At 46.1% G+C, this 27,672-nt stretch overlaps 1 protein-coding gene across 18 annotated transcripts; it reads left to right on the top strand.

Annotated features, from left to right (window-relative positions):
- Window positions 1–633: 633 nt before the first annotated feature.
- TPM1 (tropomyosin 1) lies at window positions 634–27,092 on the top strand. Of its 18 annotated transcripts, none has more exons than XM_012529475.4 (10): window positions 667–956; window positions 2,065–2,190; window positions 13,379–13,512; window positions 15,744–15,861; window positions 17,041–17,111; window positions 17,366–17,441; window positions 18,416–18,478; window positions 18,767–18,836; window positions 20,209–20,287; window positions 21,671–27,092. In XM_012529475.4, the coding sequence occupies exons 1-10, from the start codon at window positions 843–845 to the stop codon at window positions 21,672–21,674; spliced, it is 855 nt and encodes a 284-aa protein (XP_012384929.1). In that variant the 5' UTR covers window positions 667–842; the 3' UTR covers window positions 21,675–27,092. The 18 variants fall into 18 exon arrangements, with proteins under 18 accessions (XP_004469693.1, XP_004469683.1, XP_012384929.1 ...); XM_004469634.5 differs by lacking the exon at window positions 17,366–17,441 and adding an exon at window positions 17,889–17,964 and having other exon boundaries at window positions 21,671–21,971; XM_012529477.4 differs by lacking the exons at window positions 17,366–17,441; window positions 20,209–20,287 and adding exons at window positions 1,755–1,880; window positions 17,889–17,964 and having other exon boundaries at window positions 731–956; window positions 26,234–27,092.
- Window positions 27,093–27,672: the final 580 nt, after the last annotated feature.

Genomic DNA, 27,672 nt, shown 5'->3' on the forward strand with positions numbered 1-27,672 from the left:
TCAGGCAGGAGGACACCCAAACGACAGATTTGCTGTGTTATTGTGCCACACCCTGGTTTCAGACCCGCACCATCAAAGACAGTCGCAGGAACGGCTCCCAGACCTTCCTCCCAGGTCTCCCTTGCTCGGCTTCAGTAGAGTTTTGAGGATGCGAGCGCCCAGGATGACACTTGGTGGGTTGAGGGCCTCCTGGCAGGCGGTGGGCCCGGGCTCCTGTGTTCGGCAGCTGCCGAGGGCTCTGGGGGCCTTGGGCTAGGCCAGCGGAGGCGGAGAGAGTCAGGTGGGCGACGCGCGACGCGCACCCACTGCCCTCGCCTTCCCCGGCCAGCCGTGGCTCCGGGCGGGCTGGCCTAGGGACCCTAAAGGCTGGGGCTGGCCCGGGAGCGCCGGCTCGGGGAGGAGGGGGCGGCGAAGCAGAGGCCGCAGGTTCGTGCCTCGCCCCCGGCTCAGCCCCAGCGCCATCTCCCAGGCGCGCAAGTTTGGAAACTGGGCGGCCTCGGCCGGCCGCCGCCTCGGCGGCTCGGGTCCCCATATATAGTCATATCCACCGTCAACTGGGAGGCCGGGAGGCGGCAGCGAATGGGCGAGCGGCCCCCGCGGGAGGCGAGGGGAGGGGGCAGGGGCGGAGGGAGGCGAGGGGGAAAGGGGGCAGGAGAAAAAAGCTTTTCCAAAAAAGTATTGGCTGTCTTGAGGAATGCGGTCGCCCCCTTGGGAAAGTACATATCTGGAAGCAGCCGGCTGCTCGGCGCTTGCACTCCCGCTCGGCTGCCCGACCGCGCGCCCGTCTCGCCGCTCCGCGCCCGGTTCCCGCCGCAGCCTCGGCGCCCCTCAGCACCGCCACCATGGACGCCATCAAGAAGAAGATGCAGATGCTGAAGCTCGACAAGGAGAACGCCTTGGATCGGGCCGAGCAGGCGGAAGCCGACAAGAAGGCGGCGGAAGATCGGAGCAAGCAGGTTTGCGCCTCCCCGGCCCTGCGCGCGCCGGTCGCCCGCGCCCCGCCGGTCCGGGCCCCCGAGACCCTGGACCCGGCACCCCTTTCTGCCCCGCGGAGGAGACGGGGAGCCTCCACCCGCACCCAGAGCGGTCAGGGGCGCGCGTCTGGGAAGGGGGAGGGGAGGAACGAGACTCAGCCTTATTCTAACTTTTTAATTTCTTCTAAGGAAGCTCATGTCCCTTTCTCTAGTTGCCATAGCCCGCGAAGTAAATTCAAGTCCTCCGAGGCAGTAGATTCTCAGGATTGGGAACCAGCTTTGGATGGGGGTGGGAGGGTGGCCGGAGGAGTGACGGGTGCCGGGGTAGTTTGAAAGAAGGGCGGGGTGGGGGTGGGATAGGGGAGTCGAGTCCTGAAAGTGTTCGCTCTTCTGGGGAGGAGAGGACCTTAAACTGGGACGCAGACTTTGGGGGCGCGGGGGGAGTCACGGAGTCGTTTCCAAAGAACAAAGATGGGAGGATAGAGTGGAGGATAGAGTCTTAACGGCCAGCAAGGCTGGGGCGTTTTTCTGCTCCCCGCAAGTTGTGGACTGGAGCCCGCTGAGCCCTCGGCAGGAGTCCCACCCCGGGGAGGGGAAGGTATGGGGTGGGCCATGGTGCTGTTCCAGCTCCGGCGAGAGGAGGGTTCCTAGGGTCCCTTGAACCCCAACTCGGCGGCCCCCCCAGCCCGAGGGGCCTCAGCCAACCCTGCGCCCGTCTGTTGTGTGTCTAACACCCGGTCCGTGCCGGCCGCCCCGCGCCCGCCCGCCGCTGCCGCCCAGCTCGAGGAGGACATCGCGGCGAAGGAGAAGCTGCTGCGGGTGTCGGAGGACGAGCGGGACCGGGTGCTGGAGGAGCTGCACAAGGCGGAGGACAGCCTCCTGGCCGCCGACGAGGCCGCCGCCAAGGTACCCGGGGCGCGCGGCGCGGCGCACGAATGGCTAACTCTGTCTCTCTCTCTCCCCCTCCCTGTCTCTCCCTCTCTCTTTCCCGCTGTCCCTGTCCTTCTGGTTCTGTGCACCCACACCCCTCCCCTGCGGGATCACGCTGCCTGCTGCACCCCCCTCCCCGTCCCCCACGGCCAACTCCCAGCTGGAAGATGAACTGGTGTCGCTGCAAAAGAAACTCAAGGGCACCGAAGATGAACTGGACAAATACTCTGAGGCTCTCAAAGATGCCCAGGAGAAGCTGGAGCTGGCGGAGAAAAAAGCCACCGACGTAAGTGCACGCACACACTGCCTCCCTCACCTCCTGCCTGGCCACCCTGAGATCACCACAGGGGCCAGAGCGCCCTGGAGGAGGGTCACCTCCTCCTGCTGGACACCTGCCCACAGCCCTGCCATGGCCCAGAGCACTGGATGCCGCTTCCAACTGCTACTGCACACGTTCATTTATATTTCATCCATTCTATTCCTCTCTGTTTTTTTCTCCCTCTTCTTTTCCACCTTGGGGTTGGAGGCGGGTGGGAAGAGAAGCCAGAGTAGAGCAGCTGAAGTTGGACTCTGGAGGTGAACCTTGCCTCCTTGGTAGCAGAATAGTCCCTGACTCTTCATCACCAAGGTTCGTGCAAACAGAATGGCTTCCCTCTCTTTTTGCCATGGTGGGAGGGTGGGAAGTCCTAGGGTTGGTAGTGGGTTTAATCAGGGTATAGAGGCCCTGGCATCCAAATTGAAGGAAAGACATGGTGGTACTTTTACTTACAAGGCTGAGCTTGACGGTGAAGCCTCCTTTCTTACCAGGGAAACTTTAATCCAGCCCTTAAGATCTGCCCCGGGAAGATGATACTTGCTTGGGTCTGCAGTCTGAGGGCACTAGATCCAGAAAGCTGGAAGTTATATATAGCTCAGTGCTTTATATGGTATAGTGAGCTAACTGCCCCTACCCCTCCTGCTGGCCCCACCCCCACCTGTCAGGCCTCTGACAACCACCGCATAGTTTCAGGGGTGATGCACATACTACTAAAGCTCAGATAAGCTCGTTGTCCGCTGCCCTGGGAAATCTTTTTAACTGAAGAGCTATTCTCTTCTGCCACATAAACTCAAGCCAAGCATTTCCAAAGGGCAGACTTCTTTTCACAGCCCTGATTTCCATTTTGAGGAGCAAATTAAGCCTGGAGGAGCAAGTAGGAAAGAATTCCTTGGGAAGCTGGTAACAATCCCAAGAATTTATGAGCATCAGGATCAGGGAAAGCTATACCCCCCACCTGCACCGGCAGAATTTTTTTGTATGAGAGTAAAATGCAAATTAGCAGAAAGTCTTAAGTCTTGGAATCAGGAAAGGCTGTTTGTGGCATGCAAGCCTTGAAACTATCTCCAGGTGTGCTTTGTAAATGAGAAATCTAGACATAGGACATATCCAATCTAACAAAAAGAACTTTTCAGTGAAAATCAACATTCTTGGAAAGGGTTTTCAGGGAAGCACTGAATTAGCTAAAACATTTCCGTTCTCAACTACCTGACTTTAGAAGAACCAAAAGCCAGCTCTAACTCTGAGTCTATTTTGTATAATGTAGATCAGATGTCTGCTCTGTATATGGCTAAATGAAGGATGCTTGTCTCCCCCAAATTCTCCAGCAGGACGTTTATTTAGCTTTTTCAAAAGAGCCGCTGATAGATCAAGGAGAGATATTCCTTATAAGGAAAAGAATGCAGAGAATTTGAAAATAGCCCAGTGAGACTGAAGGCATGAGAAAGAGAAAAAAATGTTACTACAATTCTTAAGGAAAAAAAAAAGATAATTATTCTAACTATATAGTGTTACCATATCTTTATTGAGAAGTCTTGTTTAAGGGAGTGTTGGAAGGGGGTGGGGCAGAAGTGGAAAAAGAGGATAGTTACACCAGCTTGCGGGGGTGGGGGGAGGGAACAGAGCTAGTAGAGGAGGTAGTTTTTTGAAACTTGTTTTGGTTCTTTTTTCCATTGGAAAAATCCCTAAATATGATGCACTTTTTGTGTGTGTATAGTGTACAGATGCTCTTCCCCTTTAAGACACTTTAGGTTGTTTGGAACCTGTAGGGATGTTGAAGAAGTTTGTGGAGAAATACTATATTTAGAGTTATTCCTGAACTAGTAAAATTACTTAAGTCAGGAGGAAGGGTCACATGTCACTAAATAAAGGGGGAGGTAGTCAGCTTCCTGAGGTAGAATCCTAGTACATTTGCGATTAGGACATTTTGCTGTCTTTACCCACCAGTGTAAAAAAAACCATTTTTCTATAAATCTTGTTTTCTACTAATTTTAGTGTATTTTACAAACCCTGTACCAGAAGTGAGTTCTTCCTATCCAAAAAGGTTGTACTCATGGGGTAGCATACCTGATGGTTTTGTTTTGAATTTTTTGTTGTTGTTCCACCCAGATGAGGCTGAGGGGGGTCAAGAGCTCTCGTTTTCTTTTTGGCCCCAACCCCTCCTCCAATAACTGTGATATATTTGCTATGGCAGTATATGAGTCTTTACTCCATATAGGTCTTTACTTCAAAATCAGTGAGTCAACCTTATCGCTTATCAGAATCACCTGGATTCTGATAACCTTATCACCTTATCAGAATCACCTGGAGTCTTTAAACCCCAAAGCCCAGGCTCCTCCCAGACCAATCAAGTGAGAATCTCTGGGGGTGAAACCCAGGCATCAGTATTTTTTTTAAACACCCAACATGCAGCCAAGGCTGAGAACGACTGTCCTAACTCTTGTATAATGACATCAGCATGAAAATGAACTCACCTGAAACTGACCCAGGTGTTTGAAAAGCAGGACGTTAAGTCACTAGTTGGCTGACTTAGAGCATTTTCAAGTGTCCCTGGCTCCTCCTGGAGGCCCTAGACAACCCCTGCCCCCACCCTCAGTTTGGAGGCCCGCTGTCTCCTGCAGCCTCCAGGCCTACCCAGAGGAACTATGTGGAAACAAAGGAGGCTCCACCTACGGGGTGTAAGGGCCCACGCCGGGTTTATGAGTGTCCACAGAGACTGAGAAACTCCATAGAAAATGAGTTAGGAAGGCAAAGGAGGTTCCTTATCAGAGTTTTGTAGACGGAGGGAAATGTCTTTTTCTTCATTATTCCTCCATTTGAACCCCTCAGTAACTGACTTTAAGAGTTTCCTGTGAGAAAGGTAAGGAAAGAAAGCCCTGAGATTAAGGAAGCATTTAAAATCGCAGCCCAGGGGGAGAATCTGCCGAAGTCAGTTTCCTGAGATCCTGGTGCTTTTCCTCCAGCTGCAGCCAGAGGCTCTTACATTCTGTGGTCTTCCGTGCTGCGCCTTTTACAGGCATCCCCGGCCAGCCCAGAATCAGTGACCAGAGAAGGTGGTAACTAGAAGCGATCCTTGAGATGATTGTTTAACCTCCCCTTTTACAGAAAGGAAAGTGAGCCCCCGAGGGAGCTTGGCTTGCCCGAGATGGCACAGCCGGTTGTGGGTACCAGCCTGCTTCTTGAAACAGTCCCTGCACATTCATTAACTATAGCTATCAATAGAGTGCTAAGCACTTTATATTATTTCAAAATCCTTACAGAAACCCATGGGAAAGGTACTGTTATCCCCATTTGTACAGATGAAGCCCAAAGAAGGTAAGTCGTTTGCCCAACGTCACACAGCCAGCAAGGAACTAGGTGCCAAATTCAAACCAAGGAAGACTGCATTTAGAACAGGAGGTTTAACCATTATGCTGCATATGATAGTGGTTTTCACTTGAGCTTTGGACGGGATGTTGCTGTGCTCAGAATCTGTGTTCTGGGGCTCTTTACAACAGAGAACAGTCCTGAGGGCACAATCAATTCCGCAACCCCTTGTTCTGCTTTCCAAACCCCGGGACATGGGGAATCAGGAGCGGAGCGCTTCCGCGGCCAGCAGGCGGCGCTGTGGCCCTTAGCAGGGTCCGTCAGCCCGGAGAGGAGCGCCGGGTCCAGCTGAAAGCCAGGTTCCAGCCCACCTGGGGTCGGGGCAGCGCGCGCCGCGGGCCTCCGTCCCCGCGGCCGTGAGCATGCGCAGTGCCTGCTGCGCGCGGCAAATTCCCGGAGACCGCGGCGCGCGCCCCTCCCCGCCGCGCCGCGCCCGCCCCTGCGCTCGCACATTCGCCCGCGGCTCCTCCGCGCGGCCGCGGGGGCCGCGACTTCCGGGCTCCTTTTAGGCGGCGGGGGGAGCCGCCGGCGCGCGGAGCGGCTTGGGCGGGGCGGACCGGCGCCCGGGAGCTGCAGCCGCCGGCCTCGGGCACCGCAGGCCGCCGCCCGCCGCCGCCCCGCGCGATGGCCGGGAGCAGCTCGCTGGAGGCGGTGCGGAGGAAGATCCGCAGCTTGCAGGAGCAGGCGGACGCCGCGGAGGAGCGTGCGGGCAGCCTGCAGCGCGAGCTGGACTACGAGCGGAAGCTGCGGGAGAGCGTAAGGCAGCCCCTGCGCCCACCCGGGGACGCCCCCTCCCAGGCGGCCCGCGCCCGCGGGACGCCCCCTCCCAGGCGGCCCGCGCCCGCGGGACGCCCCGGGCCAGCTGGCGTCGGGCTTCGCATCTCCCTGATTCGCAAGTAAAAGCGCCGAGGAGAAGCAGGAATGGTGTTGAGAAGGTTCTGGAAGCCGTCCCTTCCCAGGAAGGGGCTCTGTTCCCAGGGTGGTGGCCTTCTGCCCCAGTAGGCTTAGCCTCTGGGCTCTCCGCGCCCCCGGGAGGAGCACTGTGCGCTCTTGGCATTCTTTACTCGGAGGTGGGAAGGGGCGCGCACGGCTCACGTCCGTGAGGCACTGCCGAAGTGTGGGGCCTGGAGATGTTAAACTCTGCCTACCCTCTCCGTTAACCTTCTGGTTTCCTGGAATCCTGTTTCTCTGGTGTCTGAGGCACTGACAGCGCCAGGCTCTGATGGAAGAACTTTAGTATGCAGCCCTTTTAGCCTTCTGTCTTGTCCATCCCCCTCCCAGGTTCTCTTACACAGGTGGATACTCCTTCCTTACCGAGTCTTAAAAAGTTGGCCGAGTGTCAACAATTATTGAGTATTCTCTTGCCGGCTTCCCCCTCCCCCTTGTTGAATGTAATACCTGGCTTCCTTTCTCCTAAGGCAAGGGTATCCAGCATCCAGGAACAGGATTTCAGGGGTAGTTTAGGTATTTGTTGATTTTGAGTGTGTTGTGTATGCGTATTTTAAGTCAGGATACTCAAGCTCCTTGGGGATTTTATGATAAGTGATGATGTGGTGACCAGCTGTGTTTAATACAATACTCTGAATTGAGTAAATCACTCTGGTTCAGTAATGTTTTTGGTGGCAGTATAGCTGGCCGCAGAAACTGTAAGACCTGTTTTGCATGAAATACATAGAAGCAAATGTGTCTTTTTAAGAGGACAATCTAACTAGAGCAAGTTTAAGATAATATAGAGACAGGGATAAGGAAATGGAGTAGCAAAAGATAATTCTCAGCATTTGCTTTAAAGGACAAGTCAGCAAAGATCCTGTGGCCATCTCTGAACTTGGCTGAATGAGAAGTTAACTCTGAGTACCTCTCTGGCCAGCAATCGTCTTTGAACATCATGGAACATGATGGATAAGAATAAGAACTCTGGACCCAGAGTGCCAGGATTTGAGTTCTGGCTCCACTGCTTACCTGCTGTGAGACCTTGGGCAAATAACCTAACCTCTCTGTGCCTGTTCCCTAATACAAAATGTATAAGTGTCAGCTGCACAACACTTGGCATAGTCACCCAGTGCTCCTTCACCTTCAGTTCATTACCACCTAATGAAAGGCATTGAAAATGATCTGCTCATCTCATTAATTCATTCACCCTAAAATGCTCCATTTAGATGCTTTTAATCAGCTCTTTTCCTTTTTTGAACTTGGAGAAAGTGGGCAGTCGGCAACAAATGTTTAGTGGGTTGCAGTGGTATTAGCGGTAGAACTCGGTGAGACGCCCCTCACCCAGCTGAGAAGGGAATGGGTGACCCTAACCAGGAGCACCTTTTTACTGACTCGTGGCGTAGTGATTGATGTTAGGCACAGGAGATACATTTTTTGAAATGCACCTTGTTAGTTTTATACTCCCCTTCTATTTTGTGCATTGTTTTTATAGCAGTATTCTTCCTGTGCCAGTGGGCTAAAGTCAATGGGTTCCTTCTTGTCAAAGCTGTATAGTTAACAATGGTTTAAATTGTTTCAAAACTATTAAAAGTTATTATGAAAATAGTCTATTTGGATGCTTGAACACAGAACCTTACAAGATAGCACCTGGAGGACTGAGTGGGACCACCGAAGAGAGGATTTCAGAGTTGTTCCTAACTTCTGAACCTGAACTTAGAGGTAGCTAACGTAAGGTTGTTTCTTGGTAGTTGTCAGATGTAGTTTGGGCTGTGAGTTAAGCTAGCAGTAACAGTTTCTTTTGGTAGCAAAAATAAAGGTTTAATGACAGTCATGAGCCACTGCAAAATAATATTTGGAGAATTGTCCTTAAATTCAGGTTCTCAAAGGTTCCAATCTTCTGTCGTTAATAGGCCCTGATAAACCAGTGCTTACCTTCAAAAAAGCAGTCATCCCTGTTTTCCTTGTGGTTTGTTTTTCCAAAGTGTGTGGGCTCTTCAAAATGTTGAAATGAGGCTACTTTGCTTGGTGTAATGGTTGACCCTAGGTCTTGTGACCCACTAGGATTTTGTTTGTTTTCTGTCATGATTAAAAAAAAAAAACTAGTAAGAAAGAGCCAATCCTCCTTCGTCCTTTCTGAATAGTACCCTGCAAACAAAGAGACATAAGTTTGCAGGCTTATTTATTAACTTTATTAAGGATCTTATTTGATAACGTTAGTGAAACAAGGGAAATAACCAATTAACAAACATTCCCAGCCGTTTCTCTCTTTAGAATTGGAAAGTATTTCTGGGCCTGGGAACCAGAGAGAGTGTTTTGTGCTTGCACTGGCACTCCCAGGCTGCCTGTAACTGGAATGTGTACTCTTGATTTCCGCTTCATATGTAGGCAAGGCACAGGCACTACAATGCCCTGTTCATGTGCATTCTCCCTCGTTATACAAGTGTGCCTCATAAATTATAGGCTTTGGCACAGGATGAGAAGGTTGTGTTTATCTGTTATCCATGGGAGTGCTCCTTAGCACTCATCAGTGTGGGGTTTGTTTTTTTTTTGCCATTCTTACCATATAAGGACAGAAGTTGAGCTCGGCTATAATCACTTGATCTAACATAGCAAGTTGGGTGAAACCTTCTTTAGACAACTGCAGTTTGCCTGAAATAAAAAGGCTTGACTTTTGCTCTTGCCATGCTCCAGTCTGGTTCAGGCAGGACTTTGAAAACATATTCCAGGGGATTCATTTTTAGGGTATAATATTCTCTTACCAGTCTTCCTTCTTAATAGTCCTAACTGGAATACTTTTAAGTGAAGGTCATTGCTATTTTAAATTTTGTATAGTTATATTGGCCCAAATATGTGGGCTTCATGACAATCTAGGCCTTGTGAAGAATTTTTTCAAATCTGCTTTGGAATAAGAGTTTGCTGGGGTGGGGCAGGCACACCCCTTGTTTACTGTCTAGGTGACCCAAGACCTTGGCGGGGCGGGGCATGGGCAGCTCTCTAAGGCATCTCACAGGTGTAGAGTCCTAGGTGGTAGCTTAAGAGAGCTGCAGGAAGACATTGGTAGCCTTTACTCATACAGCAGTCTCTTTTCTGAGTAGCTCATTACATGTTGGGACACAATAGCACTTTTGAAATAAAAAAAGCTAGCATCCCAAACTGAAAGACTTAACTGGCAGTGGCAACACATGGGCCGTTGTTACAAGAACACTGCCCTGCTACACTAAGGGTGATTTACGTGCCTGGAAGTAATTTGCATCTGGGGCCTCAACCCTTTCCGAATGCCTGTTTTGTATATACCTGCTCCTAAAGAACAGATGCTCATATGAACGTGGACTTTTCTCTGACAGTCAACAGCAGTACTGAAGACTGCCCGGGTGCTGTGATAGGATTCAAAAATACCTATATAGACCTCAGAGCTTAGAGAGGACCTATCAGAAATGAAAGCCAGGGAAGATGAGCGATATGGGCCTTTTGGACACTCAGCAAAATAAATGAGGGAGAAAAAAAAAGTGAAAAGAAGCACCCTTGATTAAATTATGGAATTAAACATATCGTTAGCAAAATTGAGATCCAGCCTGTATAATAGGGCCTGAGAAGCCAGAGCCCAGGGTTTTCCCAGGGGACGCTAACGTGGAGATAAGTGTACCTCAGCCCCTCCTCTCCATGCCAGTTTTTACCTGCAAAGCCCTGTGCCTGTCCTTCCCTGACACCTCTGGGGCAGCAGGCTTTGTCTTGTGGAGTAGAGCAAAGACTCCATGTCCTTGTATGAGCAGCCTATTGGTATAATTGTGTGCAGTTTTAAATTTTACACCCTGCATTGTTTCAAAAAAACCTTGAGGTGATTTGTTGAATACCATAGCCCTTCCTGCTTGTCATGGTTCGGGCTCTGTCCCTAGGGGCCTTGCTTTCTTTCTGAGGGGGGAAGGAGGAGCACAATAGAAAACCTCCCACTCTGACACCAGAAGAGAGGGGGACTCCAGGGCTTCTGTGAGGTTCCAGAAGTAAGTGACAAGAGCCAGCACACAGGGAGCCTGGAGACTTGGATTTTAGTCCTGCCTCCCACTGACCGGCCATGTGACCTGAGCATACTCCCTTCCTCTTCTGTTTTCTTTTTAATGAATAGATGATGTTAGATGAGTGGTTCCGACAGAATGTGCCAGCTTCTAGGGAGGAGGGGAGGTTATTTATTTATAGTCAGAGTCCTGCCCTCCCCTCAGACCTCCTGACTCAGAATCTCTGGGGATGGGGCCTGGAAGTTTATATTGTAAATAAGCATCTCTTAGTTAATTCTGATGCCTGGTAGTTGTGGGAACTACTGAGCTGGCCAATGCCTAGGGACACTTCCAGCTCTAAAACTGAGACCTGGCATGAAGAACCGGAGCAGCTCTTCCAGAAGAGCCAGCTGCCCACTGGTCTGCTCTCTCTTGTGTGCAGCAGGCCAGCCTGTGTTGCAAATTGGCCACTTCTAGAAACAGCTCTCCACTTGGAGTCATTGCCTGGGTGCTCGATGAGGCCCTGTTGGTTGGTGTTCCTGTAGGTCAGGACCCCCAACATCCAGCAGTCTCAGGGTCGACACAATGCTCCTATGGGGAAAAGCTTAGTGACTTTTATAAAATGGCATTCTGCCGAACTCAGTATCAAGAGCTAAGGGAAGGACAGAGTTAGAGCAAGTACAGTAAGAAAGAAGACCCAGATCATTGGGGTGGGAGGGGACTTTTCAGGTGAAAGATCTCAAGTGCTATTGTGTCCTTACTGTCTAGAAACTTGGGCTGCTGTGTCCCTTCTCTCTGGTGCCCTTGGCCCAGCAGTGAGGGGAGCTGGCCTGTCACCCGCAGGATTCTCTCCGCAAAGCATAAGCAGTCTTTCTGTGAGTACATAGTTCTCAAGGTTTGGGCCCAGATCTAAAGCAGGGCAGGGAGCTTAGAACTTGGTGGCTATAAAAATGTTTTGAGAAAGTTGTTGACCTTTTTCTGAATGACCACAGCACCTGTAACAAGAATATTTATCTTCCTGTTTAAAAGTAATAATAGTAAGGGGGGGAAAAATCAGTTTACTTTTTGGGTGCCTGACCCAGACACTCTAGGGGTTTTTTCCAGTCCATCTTTGTTTTAAGTTTTAGTGTTGCTTGTTTTCCCTCTTCTTGTAAAAGGAATAGAATTTTACTGGAAACAGAAAATACAGAAAAGTGAGGCAGTCTGACCCAAAATTAACCTTAATGTATGTCCTCCCAGTCATTTTGTTTTGCTTTTTTAACTGGGCAATGATTTCAAAAATAAGGTTTTCTGCCCTTAAGAAATGTGGTCTCCCTATGTCCCTCCCCCTCCTTGAAAAATTGTGCCAGTCAGACCTAGCTGGGCCCTGTTTCTGGCTATGCACTGTGGGCCAGTACAGTTATAAACTCTCGTCTTGGGATTCATTTTTCTTTTCCCCCTGTACCCTGCCCCCATCAACCAATTACATTTATCAAGATAAAAATATGCGTAAATGTTTTTATAAAGAGGCCCTTACCATGGTTGGAGATGCCCTAATCCCTAGTCCCCAATCTTTCCCAGATAAAACTTTATTCAAAATCTTGTAATCTAGACGAGCAAAGAGCTGGCTGCTTTCAACTTCTTTTGATTCAAGGATGTAACCACAGCCTCTCCCTAATTACATGTTCATTTCCACCCATGTGTCATGGATCCATGAGCCAGGAAAGTTGCTTTTGTTTAAATTACATTGGTTTCACTTGCTTTATTCAGTAGACATTTACTGAGCCCATGCTCTGCAGAGAACTGTGATTCCTACACTTAAGAGCTTACAGTTTAGCAAACAAGACTGGAGTGTGTGTAAACTAACATAGATCCCTAAGTATGCATTATAATTTTTAGAAAACTCCCAAATGCCTTGAAAAGTCCCATGGCACCTTAATAAGGATATGTGCAAAATGATAGGGATGAGGAGACAGTAACTGATTAGTAATTTCCATCTTTCCAATTCCATGCATAACATTTCAGCTGCCTCCAATCCACATTTGTATAATGGACCATCACACTCGTACAAGTGTTCTGAGGCTCATAGAAACAGGTGCTCATAGCCTTAGTTATTTAATCTTTGCATCCCCTACAAAGAAATATCTTATTTCAGAGACAGATACTAAGTAAAACAGTAAATGTATTCATTTTCTCCTTAAGAATTTGATACATTTCTCATAGCAACCTTGACTTGTAAGATATCAACAGCAGACTTATGTCAAAAACACTTGGGAAATTTATCTTGGCCTTGTTTCAGTGTGACCAGTTATTCTAAAGGAAAGGGGGGGGATGGGATGAAAACCTATTATTTTTTATGTCTTTCTATATACTGTGGATTTTAGAACTACCAAACTTTTAAATGTTTTAGTTCCTTTGTAAGGCCCCTTTGAGAAGGCAGCAAAGAGAAAGGAGAATTGAGATTCCCAAGTCCAGTTACTGGCTATACTGCTCTAGTCTTATGTGACCAAGCCCAGGTAAGTCTTGAGGTCACTGTGCACACCTCACATGCCAGTGAATGAGGTAGCTGTGGTGTGGCTCTCCTTTAACAGGCAGGTAACATCAGTGCATTGAAATCATGAAAGAAAGGAACCAAGTGAGAGCATTTGGTAACTAGCGAGGTCTGTTTGCCCAGTGAGCATTGTCTCTGTGGGTTTGTAGATACCAAGTATGGTCCTGCGCTGTAGAAACGGGCCTGCCAGCATGTGTGAGCATGCCACAGTTGATAGGGCCTGAAGGCCCAGGTAAAGGGAGGTCACCAGAAGGCCCAGCCTTCTTGTCTGATACCAGGATTTCGGTCTCAGCCACTTGCTGATGGCACCACCCAATCTGAAATGGCTTTCACTCTGTCCGCTTAGGCTGAAGCAGATGTAGCTTCTCTGAACAGGCGCATCCAGCTGGTTGAGGAAGAGTTGGATCGTGCCCAGGAGCGGCTAGCAACGGCCCTGCAGAAGCTGGAGGAGGCCGAGAAGGCAGCAGATGAGAGTGAGAGGTGAGACTGAGCCGTCCCACCCATCTCTTAGAGCAGGCTTTCTGCCCTGGTAGAAATGGGAGGGCTTCTCACATCTTGGGTTTGTTCTTTCATTCCTGCTGACCATAGAACAATTACACTTGTTTTGGTTTTGTTTTGTTTTGTTTTTGCTTTATTGTAAAATATACCAAGGAATCCGAGACCTAGATAAATGAAATATATAGAGACTGTCAATTGTTGAACTGCCTAACAAATAGGTGGGAGAAAAGGCACCATAAAAATGTGACCTGCAGAAGTAATTTTTAAACATTTACTTTTAATTTAATGCAGATAAGACACACCTGCGCACACGTACACACACAAATACAGTCAGACACTGATGTCTTCTGAGCCCACCTCCGCTCTAACCTGGCTCTACCTGACTTATTACTCTGAGATTGAGCTTTGTGGTAGTGAAGGGAGACTGTGATGCCTACAGACCAGCACAAGTGCAGAAGGCATTTTCTCTTTTGTTCAGCTGTCCAAGTTAATATATTTTTTCTGTTGCATAGAAACATTCCAAAAAAGATTTCATGAGTCTAGAGAATGTTTTGGTGCTTCGGGATGACACATCAGTGTGGTGGCTCAGAACACTGAAAAGGCATCACCGCCTGTGCTGTGACCTGGGCAGGTGAACAAAGTCAAGCCATTTTGTCCATTTCTCCATCTTTGAAGTGAACATCTGTTCCCTGCTACTATGTATAAAGAATGTTTCACACTTTAGGATTAAAGAACCTTTTTAGCTAAAGCTTTCATCTTATTCACTGCTGCTTAAACCAAGAGTTTGGGGATTCTTTAAAACGCCTAAAATAGGCGGTGGACTTGGCCCGTGGTTAGGGCATCCATCTACCACATGGGAGGTCCGGGGTTCAAACCCCGGGCCTCCTTGACCCGTGTGGAGCTGGCCCATGCACAGTGCTGATGCGCACAAGGAGTGCCGTGCCACGCAGGGGTGTCCCCGCGTAGGGGAGCCCCATGTGCAAGGAGTGCACCCCGTAAGGAGAGCCGCCCTGTGCGAAAGAAAGTGCAGCCTGCCCAGGAATGGTGCCGCACACACGGAGAGCTGACACAACAAGGTGATGCAACAAAAAGAAACACAAATTCCCGTGCTGCTGACAACAATAGAGGCGGACCAAGAAGACGCAGCAAATAGACACACATAGAACAGACAACCTGCGTGGGATGGGGCAGGGAAGGGGAGAGAAATAAATAAATAAATCTTTAATAAAATAAAATTAAAATGCCTAAAATAGGGGAACGATTGTGGCTCAAGTGGTTGAGCACCTGCTTCCCACATGGGAGGTCCCAGATTCTGTCCCTGGTGTCTCCTAAAAACACAACAACAAACAAACAAAAAAAAAAAACAAGCAAAAACAAAGACAAACCAACTCAGGGGAACCGTTATGACTCAGTGGTTGAGTACCTGCTTCCCTCTTATGAGGTGTGGGGTTCAATCCCTGGCCCCAGTACCTAAAAAAAAAAATCCTAATCATCTCAAACTGTGTGTACATAACAGAGGTTTGGTGGCAGGCTTCTTCCTGAAATATACTTGTTAAAGAACCTAAAAGGCAACCTGGAAATGCTAGACCTTTGGAGGAGGTCATTTAGTCCATTAAAGACAAAACTCATAATAGGCTCTTATCTAAAGCATAAGTTTGAAGTATATGAAATTGCCATTTTTGCATGTCTGAAATGGTCAAATATCAGCAGTTTTAAATGGGTCAACCTAATATTTTAGTTTATGTTTGATAGGATAAAAACAGCTACCTTCTTTTTTAAGAAGAGTTACATGCAGATAAATTTGCTTTTGTTTTAGCTTTAGTCCATTTTCAAGCTAAAGCTTCCCACCAGGAAAAGGAAGAACTCCCAGTGTTTATTTAGCAGGTAAAGCATGGCTTTTCCTATTTCCATGCCTCCCCAGATTCAGACAGGATCCTGACAGGTTGTTAACCTTTCATTTAACATTGTATGCCTGGACAGTTTCACCAGTACCCAAAACGTGAGCTTTAATTCACAGCGAACAAAGAGAAATGTATGTCTCTTTTCTGCCATTAGCACTGGAAATTCTTGCTTCACGGTTTGGAAATAAAAGTAACTTTGTGCTCTATTTTGGTCTTCCTGTTCAATGAAGCCTCACAAACCGCAGCAGTGCAGAGGGAGTTTGTGGAGGTCAACTCTGAGCCTCAGGTTTTCCTGCTTGTCTTTCTTTTCAGAGGCATGAAAGTCATCGAGAGTCGAGCCCAAAAGGATGAGGAAAAAATGGAAATTCAGGAGATCCAACTGAAAGAGGCCAAGCACATTGCTGAAGATGCTGACCGCAAGTATGAAGAGGTCAGTTCCTGGGGCCCAAAGCCTTATGGCCTTCCCAGCAGTGGCCTTGGGATGGCCAGGGAGCAGTGTACAGCCTTGCATTCCTGAATGGCATGATCTGCTTCTTGGCAGAAATGGGTGGTTTTGAGAAGCAGAATTTTTCTCCAGAAAATAGTTCTTATTCTGATCATGCTAGGGGATCTCAGGCTTTATCATGAAGCCCATCAAGAGGCAGATCAAAAGATTTTTGGCCAAGAGAAGGGAGAGTTGGGACTCTGGTGTCTTGTGGCAGGACTCTGTTGCAGTCACTCTTCCCAGTCTGATTCACTTAGTGGCAGTCCAGTTCAGGCTTAGAGACATGCAGTCGCTGGGTGGTCTTCTGAATGCCATTTTCAGTCTGTCCCCTCTCTCCTTCAAGGGTGGTAGAATCCCATTATCAGCTCAGGTTCACAGGTCAGTCTGTTCCCAATCACGTGCCCGTCAAAACAGCCTCTGGTAGCAAAACCAATGTGACTATTAGGATTTGACTTTTTCTTTTATTCTCTCAAGTCATGGCTAGGCTGAAACAGCACCGACACGCCTTTATTTAGTAGTAGTAGTAGTACCTCCAGGTTACAGAGTGCCTGCTAATTTTGACCTGCTTCAGAGCATTTCTTTTCTTTGATACTTCCTTCCACCGCATATATACTTGACTTCATTAGTCATACCAACTTATGTCAACTCCTCTCGCTGTTCTGTCCGCATTCTTAACCTCCTTCACAGAAAGGGGATTGACGTACAGAGCTCTGAATCAATGGTGTTCTTAGGAATATTTTCACCAGTTTCTTGGCAGCCCCCACATTTTCAGGGTAAAATGCATCGTGTCTCATCCTGATGCTGTTTTTGAGATGAATTTTTTCTCTCTCCAACCATGCTTTGTTCTGACTGCAGGGTAATTATACAGATTCACGTGAGTTGAACTTAATGTGGAGACTTCCCAGTCATAACCATTCTGGGTTGTGGTGAGCAGAGGCTTCTAGTCTCCTTTGTTTTGGCAGCTCCTGGGGGAGAGTTGCCTCTCTCCAGACTGTGGGAGAAGAGCATCGTCTAGTTTGTAGACAAAAACCACAAGGAGCTGATGAATCCAGTCCCCAGTCCCAACCCCCACTCCAGGCAAAGCTTGCAGGCCCCATGGCATGTGTGTTGTTTGTCCTGCTGCAGGTGGCCCGTAAGCTGGTCATCATTGAGAGTGACCTGGAACGTGCAGAGGAGCGGGCTGAGCTCTCAGAAAGGTACGCGGGCCCAGTGCAAGAGGCCGTGTGTGGGGTGCTGCAGAGCAGTGACTAAACAGCATGACCTTCTGGCAGCTGCACATTTACCTGTTTCAGCTCCGGCTCCTTACGTGCTCATTTGACTCGGTTGAGCCACGAGTATGGAGCACGAGGACTGTGTGGGGCGTCTGTGTATGAGTGCGTGTGCCACTGCATGCCTTACCTGCACACTGATTTTGTGAATGGCCTTGTGCATTTCCTGTGTCCACTAACAGCCAAGTTCGACAGCTGGAAGAACAATTAAGAATAATGGATCAGACCTTGAAAACATTAATGGCCGCAGAGGATAAGGTACTGATGGCTCATGTGTGGTTTCTAGGTTTAACTGCAATCCAGAAGTCTTTCAGCTTCCAATGCCTACTGGTTCATTTGGTAGAACGCCTGCACCTTCACTACGCCCTCTGTATCTTACATCTTGCTTTACGTGCTCTCTTTTGGTCCTGTATGCTCCTTTGGTTTTTCCTTCAAAAATGCTCTTTGGTGCCGCCAAAAAAGAAGCCAAATTATCGCACTTCAAAATTGTTGGATTTGTCACCCTGCCTTTCTGCTGCTGCAAGGTTGGGGGGCAGGGTCCGTGGTGAAAACGAGCATTTTAATACCTGATGGTTTGGCTACTTTCAGGCAGCCCTTCGTCTCTAGGACTCAGTTTTCATTTTTTCCCATCCCTCTCCTTTTTCTCTCCTCCTCCTTTCGGCTTGTCTCCCCCCTCCCCTTTCTGCCTCTGATCGAAAACGTTAGCAAATGTGCCGAGCTTGAAGAAGAGTTGAAAACTGTGACGAACAACCTGAAGTCGCTGGAGGCTCAGGCTGAGAAGGTAGGCCAGCAGCATGGTGCGGGCCAGGCATCATCTAGCCGCTCAGCAGGCGCCCACGTGCTCTCTTCTGAGACTCTGCCAACAAAAGTGACAGTCTGGTGGGCATTTTAGTAAAGGGCAACATTTTGAGGTGACTTCCTGATGGTTATTAGATAACCGATACTTTTTTTTTTTAATAAGGTATTTTATGCCGAGTATGTCTCCGTATGCTGAGACAATTTAATTTAAACCCAGTGCCAAACAGATAAGTTTATCTGGGTCTTATCCTATGTAAAACAATCGGCAGGAAAACAGAGAATGTATTATAGTATGCCATTTAATATCACAGATTCCGTTACCTCTTAAGAGAGCCTTAACATCTGCTGGCTGGGCTGGTACTTTCTTTGTATTAGAAGACATGACTACAGCGTGAGCTGCAGCCTGACATCTGGAATGCGCTTTCTAATTACAGTACTCGCAGAAGGAAGACAAGTATGAGGAAGAGATCAAGGTCCTTTCTGACAAGCTGAAGGAGGTAATGTCATGAGAGTTTTGGATGACGTCAACAAATTTGTTTTCATGGACATGGGCAGGGCTTTTTTCATTAAAAGTATGATGATCGGAGTCAGGAATATGCAAAGTAGTCTTGGAGTTAATGTGCTCTGCTATCTGCCTTCCCTCACTGTAGTGCCTGATACTCACAAGTAGTGTCAGACCCATTTCATGGGAGCTGTGCTTGATTTCCCTTCTCTGGTTTTCCGTATTTTTGTATCTACTGTACATTTAAAAGTTCCCAATTTTGACTCAAACTGAATCCTTACAGGCTGAGACTCGGGCTGAGTTTGCGGAGAGGTCAGTAACTAAATTGGAGAAAAGCATTGATGACTTAGAAGGTAAGAGCTTAAGTTTTGTTTTTAACTAATCCTTATGGTTAAATATCGACCTGGCTTAAAAAAAAAATTTTTTTTCCCAATCCAAGTGCATCTACCTTGATGTATTTCTTTGCTCTTGCGGATTCTCCCTGTTTCTCCGTGCTCTTAAATTCTTGGACCTGAGTCCTGCTCACGAGGCAACTGGTTAGCACCAGATGGGGCATGTCTCTTTGTAACAACAGATACCATCCAGCTTTACTGCTCTGCAGAGTAGCAGGTTTATTTTTCATTATGATCTGGTGGTTGTAGGTGAGAGTGACCCGAGTATGATTTGTATCTTTAATGATACCGCCTGGTCATCAGAATGGTATTGATTTGCTTTTAGACACAGCCCATCCTGTTTCCAGGTATCAATTCAATGTAAAGTTTGGGGGTTCTTTAAAGTCATTAATTGTCTTAGCAAAATGTTCTGTATACTGAAAGGGAAAGAAATCAGTAGGGTATTGGATTTTGAGGTTATGCATTTCATCCCTAAAATATTTTAGTAACACCCTATGTCACAGAGATCCTTAATGTTGAGCCCTGAGATTATGAAGGGTCAACTGTGAAAAAGAAAGAATACATATAGTATACCTATCATAGATCGAAGAGTCTAGAGAAGGAACTGGAAGTTGCGCAGATAGATAATAACCAAGATAGTGGAGAAGAGAGAATGACAAATGTTTATAGCAAAGTATGAAACCTTCATTGATGCAAAAACAAAATTGCAAGCTTACCACAACATCAACATAAAAAAATGGGACTCTCCTTGCATGTCGAGCCTCCTGGACCAGTAATAAGGCAGCTTGAGTGGGAAGGCCACAAGATAATTTAAGTGACACTCAGAAATCAATAGCCCAATAATCTAGTTTCAGGAAGTCAGTGGTTTGAAGGTGGAGCCAGCTAAGGATTAGAGTGTTCCTCCAAAACACTGCCCTCGGATACTTTTTCCACTGTTTATAGTAGCAGGTGGCTGGCTACTACGGTGCAATTAAAATATAGCCCTGTAAAAAAAAAAGATGTTCCATTACCCACCCAGGAACAGCCAGCTGTGGTCTTTGTTTAGGGTTTTAACGGGCTTACTGATATACTTTCCATGTTTATTATGATTTTCAGATTGAGTCTTTCTCATTTTATTTTCTAATGGGTTTTGTTCTTTTGTTTTTGTTTCAATTTATTTAAAAACAAAACGCACGCCTCCTGCATTGGCCACCTGCTGCGGCACCAATTCCTTCATGCATTGCCCTTTTCTTGCTGCTGTGTCGGGGTGGTGTCCGTGCCACCCTCACTCACCCTCCATCTCTTGATCACTCTCCATGTCCTTGCACCTCTGCCTTCCACTTCCTGGTCATAGACGAGCTGTATGCTCAGAAACTGAAGTACAAAGCCATCAGCGAGGAGCTGGACCACGCTCTCAACGATATGACTTCCATGTAATTGTTCATCCACCCTGCCTGCTCCCACCTGAGCCCTCGTGCTAATATGATAAACTCACCGCTGCTCCCTGCTTCACCTTCATAATCTCCATCTTTACACCCTGCCGTTAACTCTATCACATCATCTAGGATAGTCATTGATTTTTCAGTCTACTAATATAAGGGCCAAGTAGGTTAAGTCTGTCTGTACAAGTTATTTTCCATTCAGAATTAATTCATTTTGCAATCTCTGAGCTAGATGGTTAAGGAAATTCAACTAGGCTCAGATAAAAGTGGGAGGCCATGAGTTCTGCAGAAACTTCCCAAGAAACATCAAAATTGTTTCCTGAGAGTCAGTCAATTACATATCCTTTTTGTTAAAAAAAAATGTAAATATAAGGAAACCCTAAAGTGTCAGGTTACCAAGGATTTTAAGGGTAAGGAAATTGGCGTGCTCCAATAAAGCCTAAAAAATGGTGCTGACTTTTAAGAATTCTAGAGAGAACTGAGCCCTCTGCAGAGTAACAAGCCTTTGGTTTTCTGTGTTTGTATAAAAGGAATTAAAATGCTCACATAAACATTGACAACCTGTGTCAAAGAAATGTGAGATAAAACACAGATTGAACAGTGTAAGCTTTGGAGTTGCTGGCCCAGGTTTTACTATTGTGGGGCAGTAAGAGTAGGAGTAGATAGTCTTGTTCTCATGAGAAGCAGCTTGTGCACACACACCTAATTTATATATTACTAACCAAATTTAAGCATTAAAGTTATTTCGCTTCTTTAATTCTAACCTGGAAAGTTTCACAGGGGGGTTTTCATTCTAATTATATTGCCTTGAATTCCATTCAAGCTAAAAATTCATTTTCAGGCCTACTTGTCATTCCTTTACCCATGTGGAAAGAGGCAGCTTGAAGAGTGTGGCATGTGCCTGCTGGTTTAGAGGTTATAGAATCTCCATACTCCAACAGAAAAAAATTACCCTCAGAGACATGTCTGTCACATTAGAAACCATAGAGAAAATTCCATCTTCTCTTACTTCATTTGTAAAAAGGGATTGGATCAGATCATGTCATGAAGATCTTTTCCAGTGCTAAAAAGTGGTGATTCTGTGGGGGGCAGGGAACTAATAGCATTAAGTATAGTTAAATATTCTGAAAGGTGGGTTTGGCTGAAAATGGTTTTAAATTCTGTTCAAGGGTTTTCTTGCCATGGCCCTTTACCCAAAAGGGGCCTGTGGTAGCCTCTGGAGGGATAGACACCTCTCCCCAGGGGCTGCTGGCAGTGGTTTCTGCATGTCCGCTTCTTGCCTATTCCAAGTGCTGCTCTCATCTGTTAGTTTGGTTTTCATTTTTTCCATTGTGCCACTTTTTTCTTTTTCTCCCACCTTTTATCTTCACGCAGATAAGTTTCTTTGCTTCACTTCTCCCAAGACTCCTTCATCAAGCTGGATGTTCCACCTTTCTGAGCTCTGCAGTTTGTCTGTTCTCCAGCTGACCCTGGTTCTTTTCTTTTAGCATCCTGCCTTAGGGCCAGGCACTCACTGTGCTCTCTATTGTACAGAAGCTCTTCGTTTCAGTGTAAAATAAACACTGTATGTAAGCTATTTCTGTTTGCTATTCTTTATACTCCTTAGTATTTATTGACATTTTAGTTTCAACACTGAATAAAACTGCATATCTGCTTCATGCATATAAAAGGTTCATTTTTGGCTGCTGCTTTTTTTCTTCTTCGTTCTAAACACTGTGTTAATATCAAGAGTACAAAATCAAGAATTTCTAAATGTAGAACTTTCAAAAAATACTCGTGCTCTGATCCTCTCAAGAGTTCTGAGTTCCAAAGGTTAGCGTCAGCCTGGGCATCTGTATTTTTTTAAGATGACGGTGGTCTGGTACACAGCCCCGGTGGAGAACCACTGTACACGGGCATCGCTTGTTGGAGACTGAAGAGCCAAGTCGAGCTTTATTGTTGTACTCTTAAGTACATAATGTATTCTTTAGGAGGGATTTGTACGTATATAACCTTTGTATTTAATAGCTGTTTTCTTCAATTGTGGAAATTTTTTAAGTCTGGCCATTAAAGTTGATTTTTTTTTCCTGTAGTGTAATTGGTTGAAATTGTTCAGAATACAGTCATATTTTATTTGGGCTTCACAATTACTTCACAAAAATCATTTAATGATTCTTTTAAAAGTACACATTACAATATCAGGACCTTGAAATGATGTGGACTTCCGTTCCTTAATTTCCACCATTTCTCCAACCTCAACAATCTGGCTATATTTCTCCTGTATTATAAACGTGGGTGATTTTCATCTGTTTTGTTCTAGTTTGTGTTAATCCAAGAGAGTTGAACTACCACGATACTGAAATTTAGATCCTTTTTTTTTTTTTAAGATTTATTTTATTTTTATTTCTCCCCTGCCTCATTGTTTACACTCGCTGTCTACGCTCTGTGTCTGCTTGTCGTCTTTCAGGAGGCACCCGGAACCAAACCCACAGCCTGCCCTGTGGGAGGGAGGTGCCTAAGCACTTGAGCCACCTCCGCTCCCTAGACAGACTCTTAAAATAGTGTCAGTCAACCTACAGAGACTTCAGAACAGGGAGAAGATATTTTTTAAAGAGGCTGTGAATTAAAGTATTTCAGGAGTGGCAGAGTAGTTTTTTGTTTTTTTATTTATCCCCTAGACACTGTCTCCCTTGAGCATATAAGGACTTCTTTCGTTTCTTGTTTTTCCTTTTCTAAGGCTGTTGGGCCTGCTTTTGTCCATATTCTTTTTTAAATATGGAAGTGTGCTCTTTTCTGAATAATCCTGCTTCCTGCCATAGAAAAAATGACATGTCTGAAAGTCTGCTGAGCAGATGTTCAGTTAATTCTAGAGGCATTTGTTTTTGGAAAATCCTTCCTGAGACTTCCACAATTTCTACATATACATTCTGCCAGAGGGACTGGAAAGCAAATGGCTTGAGGAGGCATGCCTGGAGTAGCCCAAGAATGTGTGAGCACACAAGAGGATAAAAAAGCAAGCTGAGTTTACTGAGAAATTATCAGACCCCAGGCTTCTAGTGCAGAGGATCAAACTGTAGCTATAGCTGCTGCAAAAGCATCAGTTGGACCAAACCAGAAACTTTGCCGAGTGGCAGTAGAATTTGCAGAGATCTGGGAAGTAAAACACTCTTCCAAGTAGAAAATACTTCCAAATGGATCACTGTGCCTGGTCCTTGACCTCACGCCCAAGGCAACTGAAGCGGAACAGGTTCAATGAAGGCTGTGGTAGGGATAGCTGTCATTTAAGCTGAAGTCACATAGGCTCTCTAGAGTCTCTGGAATTTCTCCAAAGTTCTCCCATTCCAGCTTGTCCAAACATTGGCTCAGCAAACAAAGCCATCCTGCCTGCCCATGGCAATGGTTCCCAGAAGTATGTGAATATAGCGATGGAATTTTCATTTTGCAATCCCTAAGCATGTGCCATATGCAAGAGAAGACGCTGTGGGCAAGATGGTGGGGATGTGGTACAGAGATGAGCTGAAAATATTTTTGGCCCTCAGCGAGCTGACCGTCTTGTGGGAAAAATAGATGAGTGTAGTGAGACTGTAGAAGACGGTGTACAAGTAGAGCCAGAAAGGAAGAGGGGGTCATTCTGACTGGGAACTTCTGGAGGAGGTGTCATTTGAGCAGGGTTGTGAGTATTCAGAACATTTGGATGACAAGGCAGAGGATATTCCAAGCTAGAAATGAGCATCGCATCATCTCCATCTCCCACCATGAGGAAAAGTTAAGCTCAGAATTGCCTACCTTCCCAATAGAGCCGAGGGCTAAAGATGGGACGTCTTCCCCAGGCATAGGATTATCAGCCTTATCAAGATCATTAAGTAGAATTTCTGGGCCCAGGTTTTCACCATTGACTCTTCCATAATTCAAAGCAGTCATGCACCCTCCCAGCTCTTTTCCTTGGGGGTGCACGACCCTTGTCGTTGTTTGGGTATCCCCTGGATGGTAAGAAAGAGTCTGGCTTTCATTATGGTTGGTTTACTTGCCTTGTGCACAGCTTACATGTTAATATTTTAAAATTTGTCTCACTGATCTCCATGCATATATTCATAGATTCTCTCATTTTATACACATCCATCTAAAAAGCAAACATATATGCCATCCCCTTTAAGAAATATGTAGAAAAATTATAAATCGGTTTTGAGTGGAGATAAATGTTTATTGTTTTGCTATTTGAGTAATGCACACTATAAATCATTGCTGGGCAAGAGTCCAGAATTTGCACCCTATAGCACAAAGATTGCAGGAAGGCCAAGGAACTTAGTTCTGCATTTCCAAAAATGTTAATGCCGCAGCAATAGCTCTTGGTACTATCTGAACAGAAAGCTTACCCTGTGAGCAGAGATGAATAGGGTTCTGAGAAGAAATGGGGATTGCAGGAAGGGTGGAAAGGTCAAGTCAAGGTTTCATCATAAGATCTCTACCTTGCTCTAGCAAGGAGGGGATGATGGGCTGGGCTTGCTCCCAGCTCTGCCTCAGTTCTGAGGCTGTTGCCGGAAACTACATACGGTTCAATTTCCAAAGTTTAGTGAGATACAAGAGGAACAGCCACTCTTTCTCCTTCTTGTGTCCTCTTGCTCCCCTTTGCTTCTCTCCCAACCAAGAGAGATGCCCTTCCTAAGTCTGCTAGGCCTGTCACCTTTCCTTTCACCCTCCCAGGACCTGTGGCCACGGGGTCAGAGCCTCTGCCTTCTCTCTCTCAACTCCTTTTCACCACACCTGGCTAACCTCTGTTCCTTCTACCTCTTTCTTCCTGCTAACCTGCTTGCTGACCTGTGCAGACCAACTCTACCAGCAACTTGAGCAAAACCGCCGCCTAACTAATGAACTAAAGCTGGCCCTGAATGAGGATTAAACTTAAGTGTGAAAGAACTTGGGCTGAATTCTAGGAATGCAGCCCATGTACAGGAAATCTAAGACCATCATACCTTCAACTAAGAGGGTTGGAAACAGTTGCTTTCTGCAGAAATGCCAATGAAAGGGACTGGCCTTGCCTATATTTTCCTCTTTGTATCTGGACCAATTAAGTTCTCGTTTATCCCAAAACAGCTTTATGCTAAAATACATTTATGATGTGTATTGATACAAACTTATAAGAAGCTGTTCAGCATGCCTCTTTGCAATAGCAGGTCCTCTTGTTTTAACTGATTTTTAATGAGGACCGAAAAAAAACATTTTTCTTACTATCTGGTATACTGTTTGAAATATGATTAAATGTACCTATGCTTGGGCAAAATAGCTTTTGAAAACAGGAGCTCATGTCAGAAGTCCCTGGTTGTCTGAAGGTATGCTTTGTTCAGTCTGATGATGGTGTTGGGATCTATTTGGGAATGTCATGCTAATAATGAGTAGAATACTATAAAAATATTAAGAGAATGTCCTAATGAAGTGTGCATGAAACATTGATAATCTATTTTTTAATGAGCCTAGAATAATCATTTTAAAAGCTGTCAGAAAACCTATTTATGTTGTCTTTATTTTCTGTGAGATTGTGTTACAGCACAACTCCCAGAATCTGTAACTGCCTGTAACTCAGAAATGTCTGCTGTTCTTAACTGCTCCAGTTTGTTAACAGTACTGCAAGCTGTATTTGGTTTTTGCCTCTCGCTGTTCCCACGGCACACGATCAGTGAACCTTCACCAGAGCCCCCCTGCATTCCCTTCTCAGAGTAGACTGCTGGTGAAGGCGCACGTGACCGCCCTCAGCACCTGCTGTGCCTGTGGGTCCTTTGGGTCAGAGATGTCGTTCCCCTTCTTAGGTCCTTGTCTGGAAGTGAGCAATGTCTTATAAGCATGCCTAGTTCTAATCATCTCGTCCTGTGTTTGTGATTGATGTTTGCCTGCCTAAAGATACAAACCACCATTGTGTCCAAAGCACAGCTATATTCATGACTTAATTTTCTAATCCCACCACAGAGAAAGTGGCTCATGCCAAAGAAGAAAACCTTAGTATGCATCAGATGCTGGATCAGACTTTACTGGAGTTAAACAACATGTGAAAACATCCCTAGCTGCGACCATATTCTTTCATTTTGTTTTTGTTTTGTTTTGTTTTGTTTTTATAACACCTGCTTGCCATGAAACCCCTTAAATGCATTTCTTATTTACTTTTACCACTGTCACAGAAACATCCGCAAAATACCAACTAGGTCAGGGGGTGGGGAAAACACACAAAAAAGGCAAGCCCGTGTCGGGGCAATAATGATCTAAATGTGCCATTTCCCAGGTTGACGTTGCCACACTTTGTAGAGAGTTTAGCCGCACAGTATGCTTAGTCGGTCTAGGCGTCCTCACTGAAGCAGAAAGATTTCCACTCAAAGTGCCAACGATACATTCAACAGGAAGATTGATGTCGAAACACAATCAGGTGTGGATTGGTGCTACTTTAAACAAAAGGTCCCACTGTGATCTTTTATTCAATATTGTACAATTTAGAATTCTGTCCAACACTAATTTATTTTGTCTTGAGTTCTACTACGAGATGAGAATATGGATCCTATATGCCTGAATTCACTTAAGCCAAGGATTTGTAAGCCACGCTGCTCTTTCAAGACTTCAGTTTCTTTCGATTGGCACTCTTGCAGCTCATTACAATCTGTAGGATAGCATTCAATGTGGATTTCCACTCTTCAGTTCCCCATGTTAAAGTGAAAAATTTAGGCACTACATATACAATTGGTGAAGAAAGAAAAAACATTTTTTTAAGAGTTATATCTATATGTAAACGTTGTATGATGATATGGAATAAAATGCACATTGTAGGACATTTTCTAAATTCGCTGGTACTGTCATTTGTGTTTTTTGTGAACTTTGATTGCACTACCTTCTGTCACAAATGGTTTCTTAAAATAGAACATCCCAGGAGCAGATGTGGCTCAAGCAGTTGAGCACCCACCTCCCACATGGGAGGTCACAGGTTCGGTTCCTGGTGCCTCCTGAGAGGACAGAGACAGACAACAAGCAAAGCAAACAAACAAAAACAACTCAGGGAAGCCGATGTGGGGCTTGGGTCCTGGGTTCAGTCCCCAGCCCCCAGTACCTCAAGGAGTAGGGGGGAATCCCCAAGTCCAGGTGAAACTGAGTTTCAGGTGTTGTCATCCTAGAAGCCCTAAGGGCAGCGTTACTTTAGTCTGTTAGTTACAGCCAAGCAGGAAAGATACTTTCCAAAGGTCGTTTTTCGTGTTAACTGGTATATATATCTGCATGTATATCTAGGCCTTTTATAGTAGCTTTACTGGATAATATTTGGTATTTTTCCCCAAAATATTAGCTATGTCTTTAGTGGTGCATACACGTCAGTAAACCATGGGTTAATACACCAAATTTGCTCTTCTCCCCAGCAGTGTTAATTCTGC

This window comes from Dasypus novemcinctus, chromosome 3 (genome assembly GCF_030445035.2).
Source record: "Dasypus novemcinctus isolate mDasNov1 chromosome 3, mDasNov1.1.hap2, whole genome shotgun sequence".
Lineage (NCBI taxonomy): Eukaryota > Metazoa > Chordata > Mammalia > Cingulata > Dasypodidae > Dasypus > Dasypus novemcinctus.

Bases quoted from the DNA above. Each gene is read 5' to 3' on its own strand.
- TPM1 (XM_012529477.4), top strand. From the start codon at position 843: ATGGACGCCATCAAGAAGAAGATGCAGATGCTGAAGCTCGACAAGGAG. The intron at 18,479-18,766 runs GTAATGTCATGA...GAATCCTTACAG, and splicing joins TTTCTGACAAGCTGAAGGAG to GCTGAGACTCGGGCTGAGTT. The intron at 18,837-26,233 runs GTAAGAGCTTAA...ATCCCACCACAG, and splicing joins AAGCATTGATGACTTAGAAG to AGAAAGTGGCTCATGCCAAA.